Source organism: Eptatretus burgeri, chromosome 6, assembly GCF_056783735.1.
Source record: "Eptatretus burgeri isolate ZD-2024b chromosome 6, Ebu_testis_v1, whole genome shotgun sequence".
NCBI lineage: Eukaryota > Metazoa > Chordata > Myxini > Myxiniformes > Myxinidae > Eptatretus > Eptatretus burgeri.
In genome coordinates, this window is record NC_140966.1 from 68,294,281 (window position 1) to 68,317,555 (window position 23,275).

The 23,275-nt window shown below is 42.4% G+C and overlaps 1 protein-coding gene across 3 annotated transcripts in view; it reads right to left on the reverse strand.

Moving 5' to 3' along the window:
- Positions 1-23,275, reverse strand: part of PRKCSH (PRKCSH beta subunit of glucosidase II) — a 259,864-nt gene that overhangs the window by 21,522 nt on the left and 215,067 nt on the right. For all 3 annotated transcript variants that reach the window (XM_085885531.1, XM_085885532.1, XM_085885529.1), the window contains one exon: positions 21,221-21,295. In XM_085885531.1, the coding sequence (XP_085741657.1) occupies positions 21,221-21,295 (75 nt within the window). The remainder of the gene's footprint in view (positions 1-21,220; positions 21,296-23,275) is intronic.

Consider the following 23,275-nt stretch of genomic DNA (forward strand, 5'->3'; position numbering starts at 1 on the left):
CTTTGGCCGTGATATTCATGTCTCCGCATATTGTGAGCCAGAGGTCAATAGACGCCTCGGTTGAGCCTGTGGAGGCTTGGATTCACTGGATTATGGGGTGTGGCACTGTGTAGGACAAAAGTCTGAGTCTTTACCTCCTTGGTGCTTTCAAATCTTGCTCTACGGATGTGACACTTGGATTCTGACCAAGGATCTGAGATGGAGACTTAACTCCTACGGTACCAGGTCCCTTTGGAGAATCCTTGGCTACCGCTGGTCAGACTTTGTGTCCAATGAGCATTTGCTGAGAGAGACTCAGATGAGATTTGTTACCTGCATGATCCGTGAGCGTCAGTTGCGGCTGTATGGACATGTGGCTCGTTTTCCTGACGCTGATCCTGCTCACCAGATTCTCTCAGCGAGGGAGTCTCATGAACGGAGGAGGCCAACGGGTCGACCAAGTGTCTCATGAATGCAGCAGGTTGATCGGCATCTCAAGGAGATGGGGCTGGGCCAGGCATCTGCCTGGGGGATGGCCAAAGGCCCTTGGAGTACCGGCGGAAAGTGGACGCAGCGACGCGCTGCTCTGGCACATGCTCCCATACCTGTCCTGTATTGCTCAAATAATATACTAGTTTAGAAAGTCTAGGCTGTGGAAAGTAGGAAAAAAAAAAGACATTAAATCTTTAAACATTACATACATCATTTCCGGAATATAATGCCATGTACAGGACACCGTGGTTCCAAAGGGAAATAACTCTTCACAATGACTGAAAACAATGTAACGTCGATAGTTTCAATATGATGAAAAATCAGAGGCCAGTTCCAAGGATAACTGTGACATCTAAGGACACAATTGCACTTGGCAAGATTGATATAATTTTCAACAAATCACAGTACAGTGACATGTCAATGCTCAATTATGAGAAGTTTGACCTGCCTACAATAGAAGAATCAACATGAGAACTTGATCTTCTCTCAGAACTCCAATGGAACATTCGATCAACAACATCCAGGTGGTCATGGTTGATGAAGATGGTACAGCAAGGTTCCCATCCTGGACAATCATACATCAGTTTCTTGCCAATGATTGATATAAATCTGAGTGACATTAGCTCTACTTGAATAGATTACAATGAAGTTTGTCTGTACCTAAGAAAATTGCTATGGATCAGATGCAGTTCTCACATTTGGCCAGACATTTTTTTGGAAAGCCCTGCCAATCATCTCCAATGAACAGACAAACAGTGACCTCAAGTCAATTGTGTTGAGACTGAGGTTTCCACATATAAATGAGCTTTCTGGGATCCACCTGCCATCTCATGGATTAATTATGCAGGCCTCTATGAACTCCTTGAAACTGTATATGCTTCAAATGCAGTTGGATAGATGCTGACTGGGAAGTCTGTATTAAATTTTATTGTCGCACATACCCATGCATTGTTGTGCTTCTGGCGTGGCACATACCCTTGGCAACATGGATCCAGTTTTGCATCAATCTGCAATATGTATGTGGAATATGTCACTAACCCACATGGTCTAGTGGATAGGATACCTGGTTTACACCCAGGTGGCCCAGGTTGGATTCCCAGTGTGGGCACCACACTAGCAGGAGTTGCAACTGCCAGTGTAGCAGACTCGAGTAAAATTGAATGAAAAGCAATCAAAAGGTGTAACCAATGTCGCTCGATCATATGATAATATGTCACTCGAAGTATTCAAACACTGTAGTTGTGTTTGATGGATACTCAGTTGGCCTATCCACAAAGGACAGAGCACAACTGAGATGCAATGGTGGAGCACCTCGACCAGGATGTGCATCTCACATCAAAGGAGCAGTTTCTGGCCAACACCACAAACAATGGTTCATCCATCTGCTCAGTGAAAAGATGGAATAAAAGGGATGCAAGACATTACTGCATGCTGTTGGTGATGCAAACCAGCTGATTGTTCAAAGTGAAATAATCATCTGCAACTAAAGGTGTGACTGTGTTTGGAGAAGAGGACAATAATTTTCTTGTGTTCCGATGCTGCCATGCCGACCTCAGCTCCAATGACATTTTCTTCAAATATGAGTCTAAGCAATCCATTGCTAAGAAAAAGCGAGTATGGAATATAAAGTGGATAAAGCAGAAACTTGGGCCTGAAATCTGTCACTTGCATTAATTTGTGCATGTCATAACAGGATGCGACACCACATCTCGTATGTTTGAAATTGGCAAGGGTATGGCACTGAAGAAACTTATGTGATCCTAATTTCAGGTACAGGGCTGAAGTGTTTTTCCCAGAAGGGCACTGAAGGAAGAAGTTGTCGGAGAAAAAGAGGAAGCACTTCTTGATCTGTACAGTGGTACGTACTTCCAGTGAAGGTTTGGATGTTTTGAGGTGCAGAAAATTTTGTAGTAAAGTCATGACTAACACTCCTTTTGTTCAGGTTCACGTCTTACTTCCGAATTCTGCAGCACAAAGCCACAAGATCAGTGTACATATCTGCAAGTCCAGCATTTGATTTCTCAGGATGGGAATCTCATCCAACAATAATGGGGTTGGGTCACTGCTAAGGACAAGCTTCCTCCTATCTGCACTCACTTGCCTCCAGCCCTTCAGAACTTATTCAAGTTTCTCAAACCGTGTAATTGTAAAACAGACTGTGACACCAAAGCTTGCAACTGGAAGAAACATGGTTTGTGGTGTTAAGTTGGATGTGGAGAAAGTCGCCATGTCAGCTGTTCTAATCCATCTTCTGTGGTTCAAGGTAACCTTTAATGAGGATACACAAATCGTCTCAAATTAGTTTGAGATGAGATAACCTGATCTGAAGGCAAGAGAATGTTACATATTAGGCTGCAACCTGAGACCATTTATCATTCAGTTTCATTCCGAGGTCGAAGTTCAAAAATATAAACATTAGTAGTCAGAGAACTAGAGAAGATCTCGCATATACGAAAAGTTTAACTCTTGATTGCTGCCAGTTTCGATGTTTTGTCAGCTTTAAGTTGGACTATTTCTCCACGTTGAGGCATGAATTACGTACTGCTTTTTGAATCCTGACCAATCACAGTGCTTGCTTGTGTCACATGATGTGCCCGATCGTGGAACATCAATCAATCAGAGGTTCGTCATGTCGAGCACAACATCATCTTTGAAGTGCTTTAAGCACTGCAAAAAATGTTTAAAAAGACCTTGTTCACCATTTACTCCACTTGGAGTAAATATTGCGAATGTTTGATGAAGTGGGTTGGAATGGCTGGTGCTTGGCAATATGTAATTGACAAGGATCATGAGCATCTCGTCGAAGTGAAGTACAGACAATCCTGCTGAAGCAGGTTTTCATGTCACTTGTTAACGGAATTTTTACCTCCACCACCAAAGGTGAAGGAGGTTATGTTTTCACCCCTTTCTGTCTGTTTGTTACGAAATCTAAAGATTTCGTAAGTATATTGATGACTTCCGTCATCTGTTTGTGTGTTTGTTTGTGTGTGTTTGTTTGTTTGTAGTCACATTTCGAGTTTGATAACTCGAGAACGGAAGAAGCTACCAATGTCAAATTACACCACGTGATTCAGGAGGGTGATGGCTAGTGCTGATTAGATTTTGGACGAAATTGGTCAAAGGTCAAGGTCACGGTGAGGTCAAATATTCGATTTTTGATGGTTTGGTACTGATAACTCGAGAACGGAAGAAGCTACCAATGTCAAATTACACCACGTGATTCAGGAGGGTGATGGCTAGCGCTGTTTAGATTTTGGTCAAAATCGGTCAAAGGTCAAGGTCACAGTGAGGTCAAACATAATTCCGTAAATTCATGTGGAGAAATGGAGTATTTTTTTGCTTCGCTCGACATTACGAGTTCGTTTTAACTTCGATTTTAATTTTGTCTTCGGTTTTTGCGATCGCTTAGGAAGCTTAAAACTCGGTTGTCGAAATTCTGGTAAAAATCGGATGTTTTGGAGACGTTTTAAGATTGTATAAAAAATATTTCACTCGCCGCATTACAGCTCGTCACGTGGTGCAGCGCGCTCGAGCAGAGGCGTCGTTGATCACGTAAAAGTTTTCCGTGTGCGCGCTGACAGTGTTTTCGATAAAGATGGTGTTTAAAAGTCATTTTTTTATCCCAATAAAGGTTATCGTCGCATGCCTGACTCGCTAAGCCGTCGGATTATGTAAAAATTGTTGGTGGATGGCCAAATATTACGGTTTTGTGACTTTGATAAAATAATATTAAATAATTGCGTGGAGAAATGGAGATTTTTGCTTCTGTCGACGTTATGATTTTTGATGTTTTGGTACAGAATCATCGTAGAAACTTCTGGTTTGCGTCGTTACTTTCTCTAGAAACAACTTTTATTAGACAAGGTCAGAGGTCAAGTTGACGATTTCGTAAGTACCTGTCTATGACTGCTTGTTTGGTTGTCTGTCTGTGTGCAGGATCTGTCAAACAGTTGTGGACGGATTCGGATTAAATTTTGTGGACAGGTTCAGTGTGTGACAAAGACGAAGTGATTAGATTTTGGTGAAGATCTGGATCCGGATACTAGAATTTTTTAAGAGATTCTTCACCATTGAGAGATAGGGCCAAAAACAATAAATAGCACATATATCTTAAAAAGTTATGGACGGATTCAGACAAAACTTGGAGGACTATGTTGGGTGCGTGATAAAAAAAAGAATTGATTAAATTTTGGTGAAGATCCGAATCCAGATCCGGACATGATCATTTTTTAATAATTCATCATTATTGGGAGATAGGGCCAAAAACGAAAAGGAGAATGATATTTACTCTCGCCAAAGGAGAGGGTATTGCATTTGGGTCCGTTTGTCACTTGGCAAAATAAATTTTAAAAATTGACAAGTATGTTGATCGCCTCTGTTTGTTTGTGTGTTTGTGTGTTTGGTTGTTTGTTTGTCTGTCTGCTCAGATTTTTTCAGAAATTTTCAGAGATTGATGTCACCAACTTTGCGACGATCCCACATTAATGTTTCCTGAAATTTGGTTGATAGAAAAGGTCTACATAGGCCAATTTGAGCCACATTTTCTAAAATCGTCAATTTTTCATCGGATTGACTTGAAATTTGAAGAGCTTTTTCATGTCAGGTCGCTAAATTCAACAACCAATTAATTTTAAGGTCAAAAGGTCAACATAGGCTTAATTTCTAAAATTATCGAGAGGGCCAAAAACGAAATATATCACTATATCTCAAAAAGTTGTGGGCAACTTATGACAAAACAAGGTGGATGAGTTGAATAGGTGATGAGAACCAGTGGATTGGATTTTGGTTCGGATCCAGCCCATCAGTGGGATACAAAGCGTGAACTGTTCCACCTGGTAGAGGTATGTGCTCTACTGAGTGACATTCTACTTTGTGCTGTTTTGCCAAGTTGTCACTCAGTGATTTTTCATTTGTCTTTGTTTCTTTGTCTGTCTGTCTGACTGCACAGAACTTTCGTGTTTTTCTCCGCAACCGCTTCTCGGATTGAGACAAAATTTTCACCATTGGTGTGACTACTCATTTCGAATGTTGTAATGATAATTATGACGTCATAGGTCATGTGGTGTGGTAGGTCAGGTCAGGTATGGGAGCATGTGCCAGAACAGTGCGTCGCTGCGTCGACTTTCTGCCGGTACTCCAGGGGCCTCCGTCTGGCCTTCCCCCAGGCAGATGCCAGGCCCATGCTCATCTCCTTGAGATGCTGGTCAACCTGCTGCAACCACGAGGCACGTGGTCGGCCCATTGGCCTCCTCCACTCACGAGACTCCCTTGCTGAGAGAATCTGGTGAGCAGGATCAGCGTCAGGAAAACGAGCCACATGTCCATACAGCCGCAACTGACGCTCACGGACCATGCAGGTAACAAATCTCATCCGAGTCTCTCTCAGCAACAGCTCGTTGGACACAAAATCTGACCAGCAATAGCCAAGGATTCTCCGAAGAGACCCGGTACCAAAGGAATTAAGTCTCCGTCTCAGATGCTTGGTCAGAGTCCAAGTCTCGCATCCATAGAGCAAGACTGGAAGCACCAAGGACCTGAAGACTCAGACTTTCGTCCTCCCGCACAGGTACTGGCAGTGCCACACTCCATGATCCAGTGAATCCACGACTCCCCAGGCCTGACCCAGACGTCTATTGACCTCTGACACACAGCCAGCAGAGACATGAATATCACTGCCAAGGTAAGTGAATCTCTCCACGACCTCAACATCCTCACCACAAACAGACACAGACAGGACAGCAGCATCCAAGATGTCATTGAAAGCCTGGATCTTAGTTTTGACCCAAGAAACTCGTAATCCCAGCGGCTCCGACTCCTTATTCAGCACCTCGAGGGCCCCCAAAAGGCTATCTTAAGCCTCCGCAAAGATGACTGCATTATCTGCGAAATCAAGGTCCGAGATCTTGACATTTCCAAACGATGCACCGCAGCTTGATCTTTCCGACATCCTCCCTAAAATCCAGTCCGTACAAGTGCTGAAAAGTGTGGGGGCCAGTACACACCCCTGACGAACTCCAGTAACAACTGGAAATAAGTCAGAGATGGTACCACCACACTTCACAGCACTCTCAGTACCAGAGTAGAGTTCAGACATCAGATCGATCAGTTTTGGTGGCACCCCACGAAGACCAAGAATCCTCCAGAGGGCATCCCGATTCACTGAATCGAACGCTTTACAGAGATCAACATAGGCTGCAAGCAGCCCCTGCCGAAACTCTCGTCTGCGTTCGGTGAGTACACGAAGAGCAAGGATACGGTCAATCTTTGACCTCTTTGGTGTAAAGCCTGACTGCTCTGGACGCTGGTGCTCAAGCAGATGGTGGCGAACCCTATCAAGAATTATCCGAGCAAAGACCTTGCCCGGCACTGAGAGCAGCGTCATCCCTCGGTAGTTGGTAGCCACAGTGAAAAAACGGAAAAACTTTGGACCCCTATCACTGAAACCACACCAAGGAAAAAAAATTGAAACTTGGCACATGGCAAGTACTCCTCATGGGGAATAAGTTATTTTTTATGACGTCATTAGTGCCATCGTTATGATGTCATAATTGCATATGCAGAACGCCACATCCGATCAGTATGAAAATTTTTGAGGATCATCGAGGGAAAAAATGGTCCACAGAAAAAAACATTTCATGACAACATCGGTCACGTGATTTGGCAGCCAGATTGTTAAAAAAAATTTTAAACCTTCAAAAATCATCTTCTCTGACGTGGCTGAACAGATCAAGGCAAAACTTTACAAATATGACCGCCTATCCATGAGGAAGAAAAGGTTCACACATATGATGTCATTGGTCACATGGTTTGGCAGCTACATTGGATTTACCCTCAAACCAAAAAAAAAAAAACTTCTCCAGAACGGCTGGACAAATCTAGGGGAAACTTCACACAAGTGTTCCACAAGCCAAGGGTGTACAAGTGTGTTCAGGAATAATTGATAGGTCACATCGTTTGACAGCCATCTTCGATTGAAGAAAAATATTAAATAATGTTTTCTCTGGAATCAATTGATCAATCGATGTGAAACTTCACATTGCCGATCGAGTAGAGATGGGGAATACACGTTTTAAATTTCAACTTGATCGAACACATAGTCTGACAGCCAGAATTATTTCATTTTTGAGAAGGGTTCGTTTTATTTAAATTATTATTATGTTTTATTTTTTAATAAGACTAACTTGGCTGTGCCTGGATGGGTTTGAGGGTCGAGGAGTAGCTGCTGAAATGCGAATCCTATCCAGGCTCCTCCTGATGACTTCATGTTTGCTATTTTTTCTTGTTTGGGTTCCTTCTGATGACTCCGATGCAGGACTGTACCAATTTTGTCTTCCATTTGATTTGAATCAATTTATTACCCTCGCCAGAGGAGAGTGTACTGCGTTTGGGTCTTCTTGTTTGTCTGTTTGTTTGTCCGCACAGAACTTTCATGTTTTTCTCTGTAACCGCTTGTCGGATTGAGACAAAATTTTCAGCATTGGTGCAACTACTCATGTAGAATGTTTTAATGATGATTATGACGTCATAGGTCACATGGTGTGGAGACATATTGGAGAAACAGAAAAACTTTGGACCTCTGCATCTCTGAAACTGCACGAAGGAAAAAAATTGAAACTTGACACAAAGCAAGTACTCATGGGGAATGTGTGATTTTTTTATGACATCATAGGTGCCCTCATTATGACATCATAATTGCATATGTAGAACGATGCAATCCGATCAGTATGAAAATTTTTGAGGGTCAGTTCGGGATAAAATGTTCAACAGAAAAAAAATTATGATGTCATCAGTCACGTGATTCGGCAGCCGATATTGTTTAAAATAAAAATTAAAAAAACCTTCAAAAATCTTCTCTGAAGTGACGGAGCAAATTGAGGCAAAACTTTACACGTATGACCGCCTGTCCTTGAAGAACAAAAGGTTCACACATATATAACATCATAGATCGCATGGTTTGGCAGCCATATTGGATTTACCCTAAAACCTGTAAAAATACACCACTTATAAAGAAGTCCTGGTGAGGGTCTGCAATCTCTGATTGCTGTTTTTCTTGTTCAAAAATGTATTGAGCCCGATATGTTCTTATGGATCAGGCATTGCGTGGCGGAGGCATTCGCTCTATCGAGTGCCCTTCCAGTTTAATCAGCGTCTGATTGAACATAGTGAGAAAAAAGGATGAGAGAGGAAGCTGTGGTTTACCTCCTCCAAGTTTGAGGGGTTGTCAGAGTTGATTTGTGCTAGTTCTGCCTATCTACTTCAGCTCAACCAAAGCCCATGGAAAAAGATTACATTCACGATCGAGCCTTCATGCCCGAGAAGATGTCCTGCTTGCAATGTGCATAATTTACAAGAAGGTGGAACACTGTATGAGAGCGTCTCATAAAACACCAAAAGAAACCTTAGTAGTAGCTGAGACATTGATAGCAGGTAAGTAAATTAGCAAGTAAATCTTCAAAGAGTGTGAAACTACCAAATTTCCTGAATAAGTGAAAAGGATAAATGCAAAATATTTCTGATAACTTGGATGACTTTTCAGGAAAACTACTGGAAACTGCCACACTGAAACACGATAAAAGCATTCTGATGTATATCAGAGAAAAAGACCGTGTCGTCCTTTAAATGAGATATCATCAGGCTTGCTGCAAGGAATATTGCACATTCCTGTTGAATAAGCAGAAACCAAGAACTGCGTCTGAGGGGTAAAAATGATCATATTGAATGCAACAGTAAGTTTATGTCAAAATTAAGGATGGACATGATCTGACATTATAATTATGTAATTCCAGTGCCAACTAGGCCGCAGCCTATGCTTCATTTCACAGTACGGTCATAGAGGACGAACTAATCAAGAATCATTAAGTATTCCAGATGACCAAGCTCATCACTTTATTCTTGAAATGCACTGAAAGAGAACGAGCTACCCTTCAGGTAAACGCACCCATGCAATGAATGGCACTTGTTATCATTTGCTGGCAGACATCTGAAAATGTCCTCAAAACTCATGCATAGTGACGTCCCAGTCATTGAGAGTGAATCAAGTTATCATTCAGTAGCTTCAGCACCTCAAGTTGATGAAACTTTGCATATCTACCAAGCAGTGTTATCATAAAGAATACCTTGCAAAGAACACCTACTCTGGACTGTCCATGGCCACCAACTGCTGCAGATCTTACCTTGCATTTGCTGAAGATACCATCCCCATTGAACTGTATCACCTCCTTGCCTGGAGTGTTGGACTGTCAGATTATCTTATAATGACAAACTTTGTCGATATAGATGATGACACTAACGTCACCTTCACATCAATCAGTCAAGATGTTTGTTTACTTGGCTTCTGAGGGTCGTCCCCTGATATTAAAAATTATAAATTCCCCATCCCCTGATGGACATAGATAGACAGTATCAAACAATGAACTGTCTATCACATGTATGACAGTTGCCCCAGTCCCAGAGTGTGTCCTCAAAGTGAATGTTAATTGAAACTTTGTGAAAACTCATTTTGAAGGAGGGCTGTACTGGTGTCATCGGTTGGGTTTGTCTTGCAACGATTTTTGAGGATGTAAGAAGTGTAAAAATAATACCGCCACTGACGAAGAACAGTGCCTGTGGGGTGGTAGGGTGTCAATGTTGTGATGATGGGCTGATGGCGCAGATGATTAATCTGAAATGCCGGTATTTTGTTGCAGCAATTTGTGTAACTGCATACTTAATACTATGAATTTATATAATATACAAAATAATTAATTTGTGTCCCAGTGTTACTGCATATAAAATGATTGGTTTCATTAGGCATCGTAAAGCGTGATGAGTCCGATGGAAAATGGAATGCATTTGCCAATAAAATATGATCATGAGATGCTGTAATATAATAATACTGGTTCAATGTCCAATAGTCGATAAAGTCTGTTATATGAGAATATTTCATTAAAGCAAATGACATAGGCTCCCCAGCAAAGATGCCACCTTGCTCCGCCTGGCTAAAAACCTTGCCCTAATAAGCTCAGAAACTATTTTCATTGGTGGCCCCTCTGCTGTCGCCTCTGCTACTGCGGACATCAAACTTTTTTTTCTCGAGTAGTTTTGTCTGCACACAATGGATCACCGATTTTGGAAGGTGTATCTCAAGTTCTGTTGGAGATATTTAAGAAATTCAAAGTTTATAGAAACCTACAGTGCATTACAATATTTTTTTTACAAAAGTCAAAAGTGTCAATTTCACAATTTTACTGAATCAAGTATGTACCACTCAAAGCCTTCAAAACCAGTCTACCAATAGTACCCAAGAAGGTCCACCATTGTTTAGAATACCGAGGCCCAAGTACATTTCATATGGAAAATACTGTACCGAGAAGTTGCCATCAGGGCTCAAAAGGGTACATTTTTCGCTCAACATTTGACCTTGCTGTATGAAATAACTGGCAGGATTTCAGAGTTAAACTATTTACCTGAGGTCAGGCATGTTGTCAGCAATCCGAAATCATATATAAATCATAGAATTAAGAGATGGGAGTGAAATCCATTTTCTGAGCATAATTCATCATTTTAGGTTGCAGCCTATTGTATATGGCTTAATTTGGGATCTTGAGAAGATGTAATGCTGTCATAACAATGGGAAGTGTAATTACTGATCCTGGAGGGGCTGGCAGGATGGCCAAGATGTTTGTACACTCATCTTGCCTGGGTTCCCACCTCAGCCCACCAAAAACTGTTATCGTGGTGTCTCTCATCTCGTGTTGCCTGGCTGAGTGAGCCTTTCATGGCTGAGTGAGGTTTCAGCCATGAAAAAGTGACACACAAACGAATAAATGAACTTATTTATAAGATTTCAACATTTTCAATGCACAACATGTGCTCGAACCCCAACGCAGTTTCATTTTCCTATGAAGCGCCTTGTTGGGTCGGCGGGGGGGGGAGGGGGGGAGAGATTTCATTTTTGTACCCATGACCTGACCTGACTGTATGTTTGTAAAACATACAGCATGTTTGTAACATCCCCAGCATGTTTGTAAAATATGGTGGTTGGCTCAACCGTTTTTTTTTTTTTTTAATATGATTTTCAGATATACACACAATACCTAGATAATATAATAGTTGGGGGGGGTAAATTTTGGGCATGATTTTTTTTGGGTGCCCTTGACTTGAATTGGGTACTCCCAGCACTTGTGCAAAATCAGTTGGAGGTTGGCCTCGCCGTTTGTTTTTTTTGATTTTCAGAAATACACAGAGAATTTCCTTGAGGCGGGGGGGGAGTGGGGGTTGTGGGGGTCAGGTGGTATCTTACAACCTTGTCCAGATTGTGAAGTTCCTACATCCAAAATTTGGGGCCCCTAGGTGCTGAGGTTCGGCCGTAAAAGATTAATGTATAAACAAACACACAAACACTTAGAAAATATTTATATCGATAAAAATCAAATCATATATTTTGCAATTTGTTCGAGGTTACCCTATTTTGTCAGAGACTGACTGGACTAAAGCCCTGCTAAGAGTCAATCATAATGAGTGCACAAGAATCACATTTAGACCAGACGAGGTGAGGCTTTTTAAAGCACTGTTGGACTCCGCTATTCACTGATTCGCTATTTGCAGACCCTGCTTATTCGCTGTTAATAAAATGGGGCCTGCTTCAACATTCGTTGCCCTGTGCTATGCATATTCACAGGTTCATTTATTTTTATTTTTTCGTGTTTTCGCAGTTTTTCTTGAGCATATTTGTGGGTTTTTTTCACATTTTCGTGGGTGTATTCATGGTTTTTTTTGCAGGAGTATTCGCGGTTTTTCACGGGATTTTTGATTTTTCCCACATGAATCACCAACTTCCGGGAACCAATCCCCCCCTTTTTCTATTGAAACAATGCCCCACCATTCACGGATTTGACATTAGCGGCATTTTTCAGGAACACATCCCCTGCGAATAGTGGCGTCCAAGAGTACATACAGATTTGGACTGTTTACAACAGTGAAATGGTGATCTTTAGAACAAATACTTTTATTTTAATTCCAACCTGGATGTTAACCTCACCATTACAAATAACATATTCACTTTTTATCTGAATTATGGACTTGCAAAACAGTACCCAACGAGAACAGCACTGAGTAGAGCACATACCTCTAGCAGGCTGAACAGTTTACGTTTTGTATCCTGACCTTAGCCAAAATCTAACCAACTCATCCACCTATTTTTGTCCGAATCCATCCACAACGTTTTGAAACATCGTGCTTGATATCGTTTTTGGCCCGACCTCTCAAAGGTGAAGAATTACTGAAATTTTTTTTTTAATTATCACATGTCGATCCAGATCTTCAGCAAAATTGAATTGATTCGGCCTTGTCACGCACCCAATCTGTCCACCTAGTTTTGTCCGAATTCATCCACAACTTTTTGAGAGAAATCATGCTATATATTGTTTTTGGCCGATTCCTCAATGGTGAAGAAGCACATTAAAAAATTCTCGTATCCAGATCCGGATCTTCACCAAAGTTTCATCACTTCATCTTTTTCACACACCCAACCTGTTCTTCTTCTTCTTCTTCTTCTTCTTCTTCTTCTTCTTCTTCTTCTTCTTCTTCTTCTTCTTCTTCTTCTTCTTCTTCTTCTTCTTCTTCTTCTTTCGCTGCTTCCGTTAGGGGTCGCCACAGCAACTTATCCATTATGATCCGCATCATGATTTGGCACAGGTTTTATGCCGGATGCCCTTCCTGACGCAACCCTGGTCGCCTCTTATGACACAGGGATATGGTACATCTATTCTAACCGGGGCACACACCGGGCCCAGTACACTGGTACTCACTTTGCCGACCTCGGAAGGATGACAGGCTGAGTCAACCTCCTGGTGTGTATTAATTCAAGTGGCCAACGGGGCTTGAACTCAGGACCTTTTGGATCCCAAGCCGCTACCCTAACCACTACGCCAACACCAAGCTTTCACACACCCAACCTATCCACCAAATTTTGTCCAAATCCATTCATAACATTTTGAAATATTGCGCTCCCAGACAGACAGACAGACAGATAGATAGGAGTGAAAACATAACCTCCGTCCACCTTCGGTGGTGGAGGTAAATAACAAACTCTCTTGAATCTCTTCAAACCCATTCATTCTACCACACTCTCTTTAATCACATTCTACTCTCCAGGCTTTCAAAACAGCTGTTCACCACCACTTATCTTCCCCCATCCAAAACCTCAATCTTTTCTACCCCCTGTAATCAAACCCAAACTCACCTCCTTACAATTCCCTGCTTTCCTTTCCTGAAAGTCCCTGTAATGTCCATCTTGTATACCCTGTGTTCCCCACCCCATCCCTCTCCCTTGCACAGATCTCCTGATGTCTCTGTTCCCCACTGTTTTGTTCTCCCCTCTCCCACCCCTCTTGTCTCATGCCCCCCCCCTTTGCTGTGCGTTGTGTGTTAGCTCTCACATGAGCCTCAACAATATATATATATATATATATATATATATATATATATATATATATACATAAATATTGTTGTGGTTGAGGAAATTCGCAAACCACCATTCAGGTCCCGTAGGTGAGATATCTCTGTAAGTACATGTGTAGTTAGCCCCAAACCCGTTGTTTAGAGGGAATAAATGTGATTCATTCGGGTTGCGACTCTTTAAGATAGCCGTTTTTCTGTTCTATCCTTATTTTGAACCAACCACGTCTCAACCGCCATCACACAACAACCACCAACCGCAACGCCGCTTCACAACAACGCCAACAGCCACGACCTTTACCGTCACGGCTCGCTCCCGTAAACATCGCATCACCGCCATTCCAAGCGTCGCCATGGTCATCACCGCCACAATAAACCCTCCACCACCTTCACCTCTCCTCCTTCTAACGCCATTCCCGCACCGCTTGTGGGCACCGAGCGTCAGGCTGTCCTGGCCTCATGCGGGACGCGCGCTGAACCGCGGGTGCAAAAAGCGGCCTTTCCGAGGAAAAGTCAGATCAGGAATGATACACGCCCACTTCCGATCCGTCCAATCATTAAGCGCGGGGCGATTTGGCCCCGCCTCCAGGCACGTCGGAGTACAATCGATATATGCAAATTCGAGGATCAGGGGAGGTTCACGCCCACTTTTCCTCCGTCCAATGGGCGAGCGTGGCTCCGCCCCCGAGCTCATCCTGATCCGGAAATTTGCATATGGGTTCTCCTGCCGGGCTATAAAGCGCCGAGCGCGGAGCGAATTTAGTCAGTTTTGGGTCGGAAGAGTTCGAGGAAGAGTTTTGGAGAGTTTTGAGTTGGAGAGAAGGTTGGAAGCAGTGAGTTGGAGTCAGGAAGGTCGTGGCAGTCAAGTCGGGTCTGGAGAGTGGCAGTCTGTCGGGGTTCGGAGTCTGTCGGGGAGCTTCTGAGAGAGGAAGCCTGGAGCCTGGAGCGCGGTCGAGGTGATTTGCTGCAGTCGGCTGAGGGGAATTGCGGAGGGGACCGGATACCTCGGGTCCGAGGCAAGGAAGACGGCGGTCGGCGACGAGGTCGCAGTGGAGTCGCTCATCGTGGGACCCAAGCAAGCCAGCTATCCTTTTTCCCCAGAGAATCAACAATTCCCCCCTTCCCCCCCCCCGCGCTGAGATAGTGCGAAAAGGGGGCCCCGTTCCCACCCCACCCCAAGCAGTGCCAACGAAACCCGCGAAGGAGCGCGGAGTCGGGGCACCGCCGCCACATTTGCGGCTCATCACAAGACACGGGTAGGATCCACCCGGTCTCGCGGCCCACAGGCCCCGTCTGCCCCCTTGTCTTTGAGGGTGGCCCTTTTCTTTTGCTTTTGAGTAAATGTGTTGTCGGCGCCATCTGTAAAGTAAAACTATGTAAGTGTTGCCGTGTGCTCGTGTAGTCGGTAGTAGATCTGCATTGTTGTGTTTCTTTTGTAACATCTGCTTTTGGTGCATAATTGTTGTAATTGTATATGTGTGCTTTCCGTGTGCTGCGGAATAAATGTTCCTCATGTTGAACTGTTTTCCCGTTTCGCTTCGTCTTTTCTTTGATTGAATCTCCATCTTGCTTCACATCAAGGGTTGGTAGTGGGCTTAATATGCCCGATAATTAATCGGAACCGTCGAGGCCGACGATAACACCGCTCGGTTATCCCGCTAGTACGGAACGGGTCGCTTAAGTGGCCCGTGTCCGGAGTCGACCTGCGGCGAGGTGCGATCGCTCGGTCTACCCTCCGCGTGGGTACTTAGGTAGGTCGAATTAGGCGAACAACCCTATCCCACGCGGGGGGGCCGATTGCCACGATCGTGGTGAGGCCGAAAGGCGCACCCGTGACTAGTTCCCGGAGTTAGTCCGAGAGGGTCACGACAGAATTGTCCGTCCGGTGGGCGACGTGCCGCGATTCGAGTTACGTGGCCGCTCGCACGCCGGCGGGCGCGAATTCGCAACAATATATAAATATATATATATATATATATATATATATATATATATATATATATATATATATATATATATATATATATATTCATATTCATAGATACTGTATATGTATCAGATGTAATGCAATACCTCACACAAATTTTCTAATGCAGCTTGCAAAGGTGTCGTGATCTTCTTATATTTTCTTTATTGTATGCTCTGTTGAAGCTCGTATGAGAGCTAACACACAGAATGTGCAGTTTGTCACACATTCAAGGGGAGCAGGAGACAAGAGAGGCAGGAAAGGGAAGGAAAAAACCAGTGGGGAACAGAGACACGAGGAGATCTAGCTTCTTAAATGTTGAAGATTTGCATAATTTCCATGGTATTTTAGCAGATCTGTAGCTTCTAAAGGCCCAGTCACACCTTGACGTTTTAGCCAGCTTCTGCCGATTTTTGAAAAATTTGTCTAAAACGCTGGCACACGTCGAATACGTTATGGGTAAGTTTTGGAAACATTGAGAGCACGCTGAAAAACACTGCCATACGTCGTAGTACGCTGGCTTTCATCGTTGTACTTTGCGGTTGTCCTCAAATTTTCCATGCTTGAAATTTTACGACTTATGCCAGTGTATGACACAAGTTTCGCTACGCTGGCCATAAGTTGTAGGCACGTTATGCGATCATTGACACACGTCGACACACGTTACTTGCAAGGTACTCATAAGTCAAAACATGTCGATGTAATGGTTAGCGTCAGTGTTCCAGACTCCCTGGTTTATTTATTTATTTATTTATTCTTCAGTATGACGGTGATGTTGACACTTCGATTTCTAGTGCGGTTATGATTTAAATCGTTGAGCGGCAGCCGATTAGTTATATTATATTATAACCGCACTAGAAATCAAAGTGTCAACATCACCGTCATACCGAAGAAAAAAAAATAATATAAACCAGGGAGTCTGGAACACTGACGCTAACCATTACATCGACGTGTTTCGACTTATGAGTAACTTACAAGTAACTTTTGTCGACGTGTGCCAACGATTGCATATCGTGCTTACAACTTATTCCCATCGCATGCGGAACGTGTGTCATACGGCAAGTACGTCGTAAAATGTTTAACACGTTTAAAAGTACAAGACGTACTCCACTTACTACGACGTATGATAGCGTACTTTAGCGTTCTATTCAAGTATACCAAACTTACCCATACCGTATTCGACGTGTGCCAGCGTTTTAGACGCATATTTCAGAGGTCGGCTTACGCTGGCAAGATCGCCAAGGTGTGACTGCGATGTTGACACTCCCATTTCTCCGGCGGTTACGATTTGAATCATTGTGCGGCAGCCTTTTAATAGGCTACGCCACGTGATCGTCGGCAATACGTGCAGCGCGCTATGCATAAGTTGTGAACGCCGACAACAGGCTTAGCATTCGTTGGTATAAGTTATCTCTAAGACAACGAAACGTTCTGTGTCCGTTACTAATATGTTATGCAAACGACCAACTCGTTATGAATACGTCCGAATCTTTAAAAAAAGACATCAAAGTTCAGCGTAAGCCAGCGTTTTACATACATTTTGATACGTTGCCATTGCTGGCGAAAACGTCAAGGTGTGACTGGGCCATAAGGATTTGTCCATTGCATGAGCAATCCCACTGTCAGTGATGATGGTTTCCATTAAAACTTTGCTTTGCTTAATTTCTGCACTTAAATTTTTTCCAATACACTCACTGTAAATCTGAATCTGAAAGGCTACCTTCAAAATAAGATTTTAAAAAACCTTCAGTTATGAAAAGGCTTCGCCGGTTTTTGAGAAAAACGACAGAATTTGGGATCAAAATCGCATTGTAATCAGTCATGAAGTTACATGATATGTCATTCGCGATGACAATACGCATTGTTCACGTCACATCTCCGGCAATCGGCCTTTATTAGACTAACACCGACATCACACACCTTGATAACATTGCTCTTTTATTGATTGGCGAAGCATCATGAACATTGTCCTTATGACTAAGAATCACATCGACCCCTCTCTTCTTCATTTCAAGTCGCAAAAAAAAAATCATCATAACATAATTTTAATTCCAAGTCATGCAATTCAAATACATTTAGTGAATTTAACATTATAAAAGTTGACATGAACAGTTATATAATTTGGATATATTAATTAATCTTTAACCAGTCTTCCTGCCCACTTCTATTAAATGCCCCACTGAGGAGGTGTGGTGATATGCAAATGAAGCATTTGCCAAAACTACTCTTCATAATGTGAAGTCAATCAGTATACAGGCCCAGACAAAAGTATTGCATTTTAAAGGATATTGGATATTTTTCTCTTCCTGACAAAACCATTAACATAGAAATGTGCTCAAGACTGAAGCTGTAAAATGCCTGCTTGCAAACTGCCAACCTTGGGGTTGAAACAGTGGATTATTTGGTGAAATTTTACCACGACCATCACCTGCCGACTTTGTCTATTCTTGACACGATTTCAACACTAATCCAGTTCACTCTTCTGGAAATATTTTGAATATTTCAAGCTGATTACAACATGCATTTTCATTAAAAGCAGTTGTGTTTTAAGCGTGTAATTTGCCTGCAAATTTACTAATATGCAGAGACTTTAGCATGCACGGTTATACACAATGGACATAAATCACACACATGCCAAGGACAAGGACGGCGCTTGCACAAATGCACATGACATGCATTGTTTGGCAGATAAACAGAATGTGAAAATATCAGCTCGACAAAAAATAAAAAAAATCAGATTTCCTCAATCAAAAAAATGCTTCCATTTTCATGCAAATAACGAGAAGGGCACTCGGTGGAGCGCATAACTCCGTCACATAATGCCTGATCCACAAGAACATATCAGGCCCAGTACATTTTTGAAATATCATGCTATACAGTGCGATATCGTTTTTGGCCCGATCTCTCAATGGTGAAGAATCGCTTTAAAAAATAAATAATTCTCATATCCGGATCCGGATTCGGATCTTCACCAAAATCGAAACAATTCGTCCTTGCCACACACCCAACCTGTCCAACAAGTTTCATCTGAATCCGTACACAACGTTTTGAGATATCATGCTATGTATAGTTTTTGGCCCGATCTCTCAATGGTGAAGAATCACTTTAAAAATTCGAGCAGTCGGATCCGGACCAAAATCTAATAAGTTCGTCCTTGTCACACACCCAACCTGTCCACAAAATTTCATCCAGATCTGTGCACAACATTTTGAGATATCCTGCACACAAACAAACAAACAAACAAACAAACAACCAAACAAATAGAAAGGGGTGAAGACATAACCTCCTTCACCTTCGGTGGCAGAGGTAACAAGTAGACACTCTTGATGTGGGGGGAGGAAGCTACATGAGCTTTCACCACCATGTTCTTTCAGGATTTAAAATCATGAAGAACCTGCTTACCCAAGTTCAAGTGATGTGGAATGCAATATGATCCATCATCATTTCTAAACAATCAAACAGGGATTAGTATACTGCAGCATAGTATTAAAATAACATATTCACCTTTGCATTCATAAATACTCTCCCTTCTTTAAGGTGGCATTACTGCTGGCAAAATACATCAGTGAAAGTAGTCTAAACGTCAACCACAATGCTAAACACCAACCAAATCATCATTCACTAGCATGTAATAAAAATAGTACGAGCAGCCAAAAAACAATTTGAAAAGAGGAAAATAGTTGCAAGTAACCTGTTTATACGGAAAAATTCTCACAAATAGGGGAAGATCCCAGATGACATTTAAAAATGAAGTATATTTAAAGGCATACCCAAGGGTGCCAAATTCAGAAGATTCAAAATTCAGGTTAAACCAAGGAATGGAAATTATTTGCCAGGGGCATGCAAACCTCCCCATTCATGCATAAACTCACAGAAGCTTGCCAATATTACATTTTAGGCAAATCCAAATCCTTTTGCTATCTTTTGTTCTGAAAGCTTCTGTAATTATCTTTCCACTCCACCGACCTCTTGGGTTCATGTCTGAAACTGTATTTGGAAGGTTTACTGGAATGTTTAACAATGTGCTTGCTGCATATGTTTTCTGCTGAAAAATACCTTCAAAATGTCCCTCCCAAGGTTAAAATACTGCACATAGGGGCTTTATAAAAGGACTTTTTACATGTTGTACAAGACGATCATCGATTGGTTCAGAAAAAAAAAGAAGATGTGTGCACGTAATCAAGTGTCCACTTTTAAAATCCATTCAAAACCAAGCACTGAAATTGCTTGTCAATAGTTTTTGCACTTCAACAAAAGGTGGGAGCCATATATTCTGGTGCCTCACACTACAATCTAAGCTCATGATGCATACTCACTCCTGACTTGTGAACTTTGGGCAGCAATAATTTGATGGACAATTTTGCGGCATTCAAAGTTAAAGTTTGTATTCATCCCACAATTAATTTGCAATTGGTCAGTGGCTTTGACACTAACACAATTTTTTATTATGGACCATAGCCATCAGAAAACTATACATATTGAAGAAACAGTTTCAAATTGAGCATCTCACCACCATGAGAGCATTTAAATTGATTCAGATGTGGAAATAAATGCGAATTGTTGCTGCCAGCTTGCCGGCTCGATGACAGAAGCCACCATTTTTTTTTTTCCGTCTCCATCCCTACCCATGCCTGGTGTTGGCTTCATGGTTAGAGTGGCGGGCTTGGGATCCTAGGGTCCTGAGTTCAAATCCCACTCAGCTGTTGATTTAATACCAGGTGGGTTTAACTTGACCTGTCATCCTTCAGAGTTCGGCAAAATGAGTGCCAGCAAGCTGGTATACTGTGTCGGAGTGGCGACCCATCCAGAATTGTGTCCACTAGCTAAGGGGACTTCTTAGGCAGCACCAACACTCTGCACAGAGTATCGTTCCAATGGATGGATGGATGGATCCCTATCCTGTCTATAATCCCATGCAGATACAGGCAACTTGCTAGTCAATTACAAAACGACATCCAGTGAGCTGCATAAAATAAAATAAAATAAAAAATCACACAAACAAAACGGTGACAAGCAAGAAACTGCGTTGAGCAAATAGAGCAAAAAGGTTTAAAAATAAACTTCCCTTGCACTGCAATACAGCGTGACAATAATGTAGAACAAACACTATTAAGACCAAGCCGTGCCAAGAATTAGACGAGATTACAGTTTTGATTCCAGAAGCCATGGATTATAGCAGAAAAGAAACGGTGCTCACCACACTAACCCAGCAGGTCCCGAAAGACAAAGGCTTCCATTATTCGATACATGCAGAGTGCAATCAGGTGCAAGCAATTTTGAATGCCTCTGAGAATGGGACACCACCAACATCTATTGCACAGTACCAAAATCACTGCACCCCCTTACCCAAGACTTGTCTCAGTTCCTCCACTCTTGGGCTTCTGTACGATCTTATTGAATGGACATATCCTGTAAATATACCTAAAAGGTGAATAAAGACCGAGGAAACTGTCAGCAAGCAAGCATAAAAAACAGTAATGGCATGCTATATAGCATACAGAAAACACAATGTTTGCTGCACGGTTGGTTGTGAACATCTTGCAAAGCAGTAGCACTGCAGTAAGATTTAAACCAAATGCTCCTGAGGCACTATTCAGAAATACAAGCTACCAACTCAAATAAGTACATGCACAAGAATTTCCTACAAGTTATCATCTGCCTAACAGCTTTTTAGTAAATTTTAAAAACCCTGACTTAATTTTTTTTTAACCCGAGCATCAAATGTCTCTTTCCAATGAAGAACTCAAGGGGGGGGGGAGGGAAGTAGAATTGAGGCTTTACAAAAGGGTCGAAGAAATCATAACCTCTTTCCTTGGCTTTATCCCCACAAGCTACCTTATATAATACCGTGCTGGTTCCTTAAATTGTCTGCTTCATCTTTTTCCATGGTTCAGATTTTAGGTTTTACATGTTTCCTTTGATTTACTTTGTCAGTGCTTTCTCCAAGAATTCCTCTACCCTACACCTCTTCACCTTCCCCCAATTCCCCCCATGACCCCCCCCCAACCTTCACTCCCCTGAGACCTGGGTAGAGGTCGATGAGTGATACCCAACGACATTTTTTCCCCGGATTCGATGTCAGGGTCAATGTCACGAGGTCATGAAAGTTGTGATAAATATAAATGACCGTTTTTACAGCCATTTTTCCCTGCTGTGCAGGGGTTTGGCTTTTTCTTGAGGCAATGTTTTTTTATGGCCGGATGCCCTTCCTGACGCCAACCCTGGTCGCCTCTTACGACACACAGGGATATGGTACACCTATTCTAACCGGGGCATACACCGGGACCAGTACACTGGCACTCATTTCGCCGACCTCGGAAGGATGACAGGCTGAGTCAACCCCCTGGTGTTAATTCAGCAGCCAACGGGGCTTGAACTCAGGACCCTGGGATCCCAAGCTGCCACCCTAACCACTAAGCCAACACCAGGCTTCGGTCATGAAAGTTGTGAAAGTCGCCATTTTCAAAACCTATCTAGTCTGTCATTTTAGAAGTTCGGCAACTGTTTATTGATTATGATAGTAAAAAATATTATCTTATATCTAACTGGACAGATTTTTGAATTTCCCTCCCATTTGGCCGCCACGTAACCTGGAAGATGGTCAAAAACACCTCCCGGTACAAAAAAAAACTTTTTACTTCTGATATTGATGAAATTTGGTATGTGGGTAGAGGTCGATGAGTGATACCCAACGACATCTTTTTTTTCCCGGATACAAGGTCAGGGTCAAGGGCACGAGGTCACAAAAGTTGTGAAAGTCGCCATTTTCAAAACCTATCTAGTCTGTCATTTTAGGATATATCTGGCAACGGTTCATCGATTATGAGAGTAAAAAACATTATAGAGATGACCGTCACCCCCACACGGGGGTAATTTTTATTTGGTGATTTTGAAGGTCATCCTGGAATTCTGCCAAGTGGAAAATTTGAGTGTACTTTGGCATCTTTAAACCATGGGTTTTAATTTCCTCACCAGAAACGTGTGTGTATCTACACTAATAAATGTCAGTGTGTATGTGTGTGTGTGTGTGTGTGTGTGTGTGTGTGTGTGTGTGTGTGTGTGTGTGTGTGTGTGTGTGTGTGTGTGTGTGTGTGTGTGTGTGTGTGTGTTTCCTCCATAACTCCAAAACCATAAAACCTAGCAGCCTGAAACTTTGCATGCATACATATAAAACTCCAAGGATGTGCAAGAGTGAAAAATGAGTGTTCGGGTTAATTAAAACACCCTTTTTGAAGATAATTAACAACCGTGAAGCTATCTGGGGTCTGAAGGCATTTCCTGGGTAACATCACTCAGGTCTGAAGCCACCATATTTTTTGGCCTGCTCAAACATGCCTTAACTTGGAACAGGCCGCAACAATTTCTTTACGACACTCGTGCTTTTTCACTTTCCTCTCATAT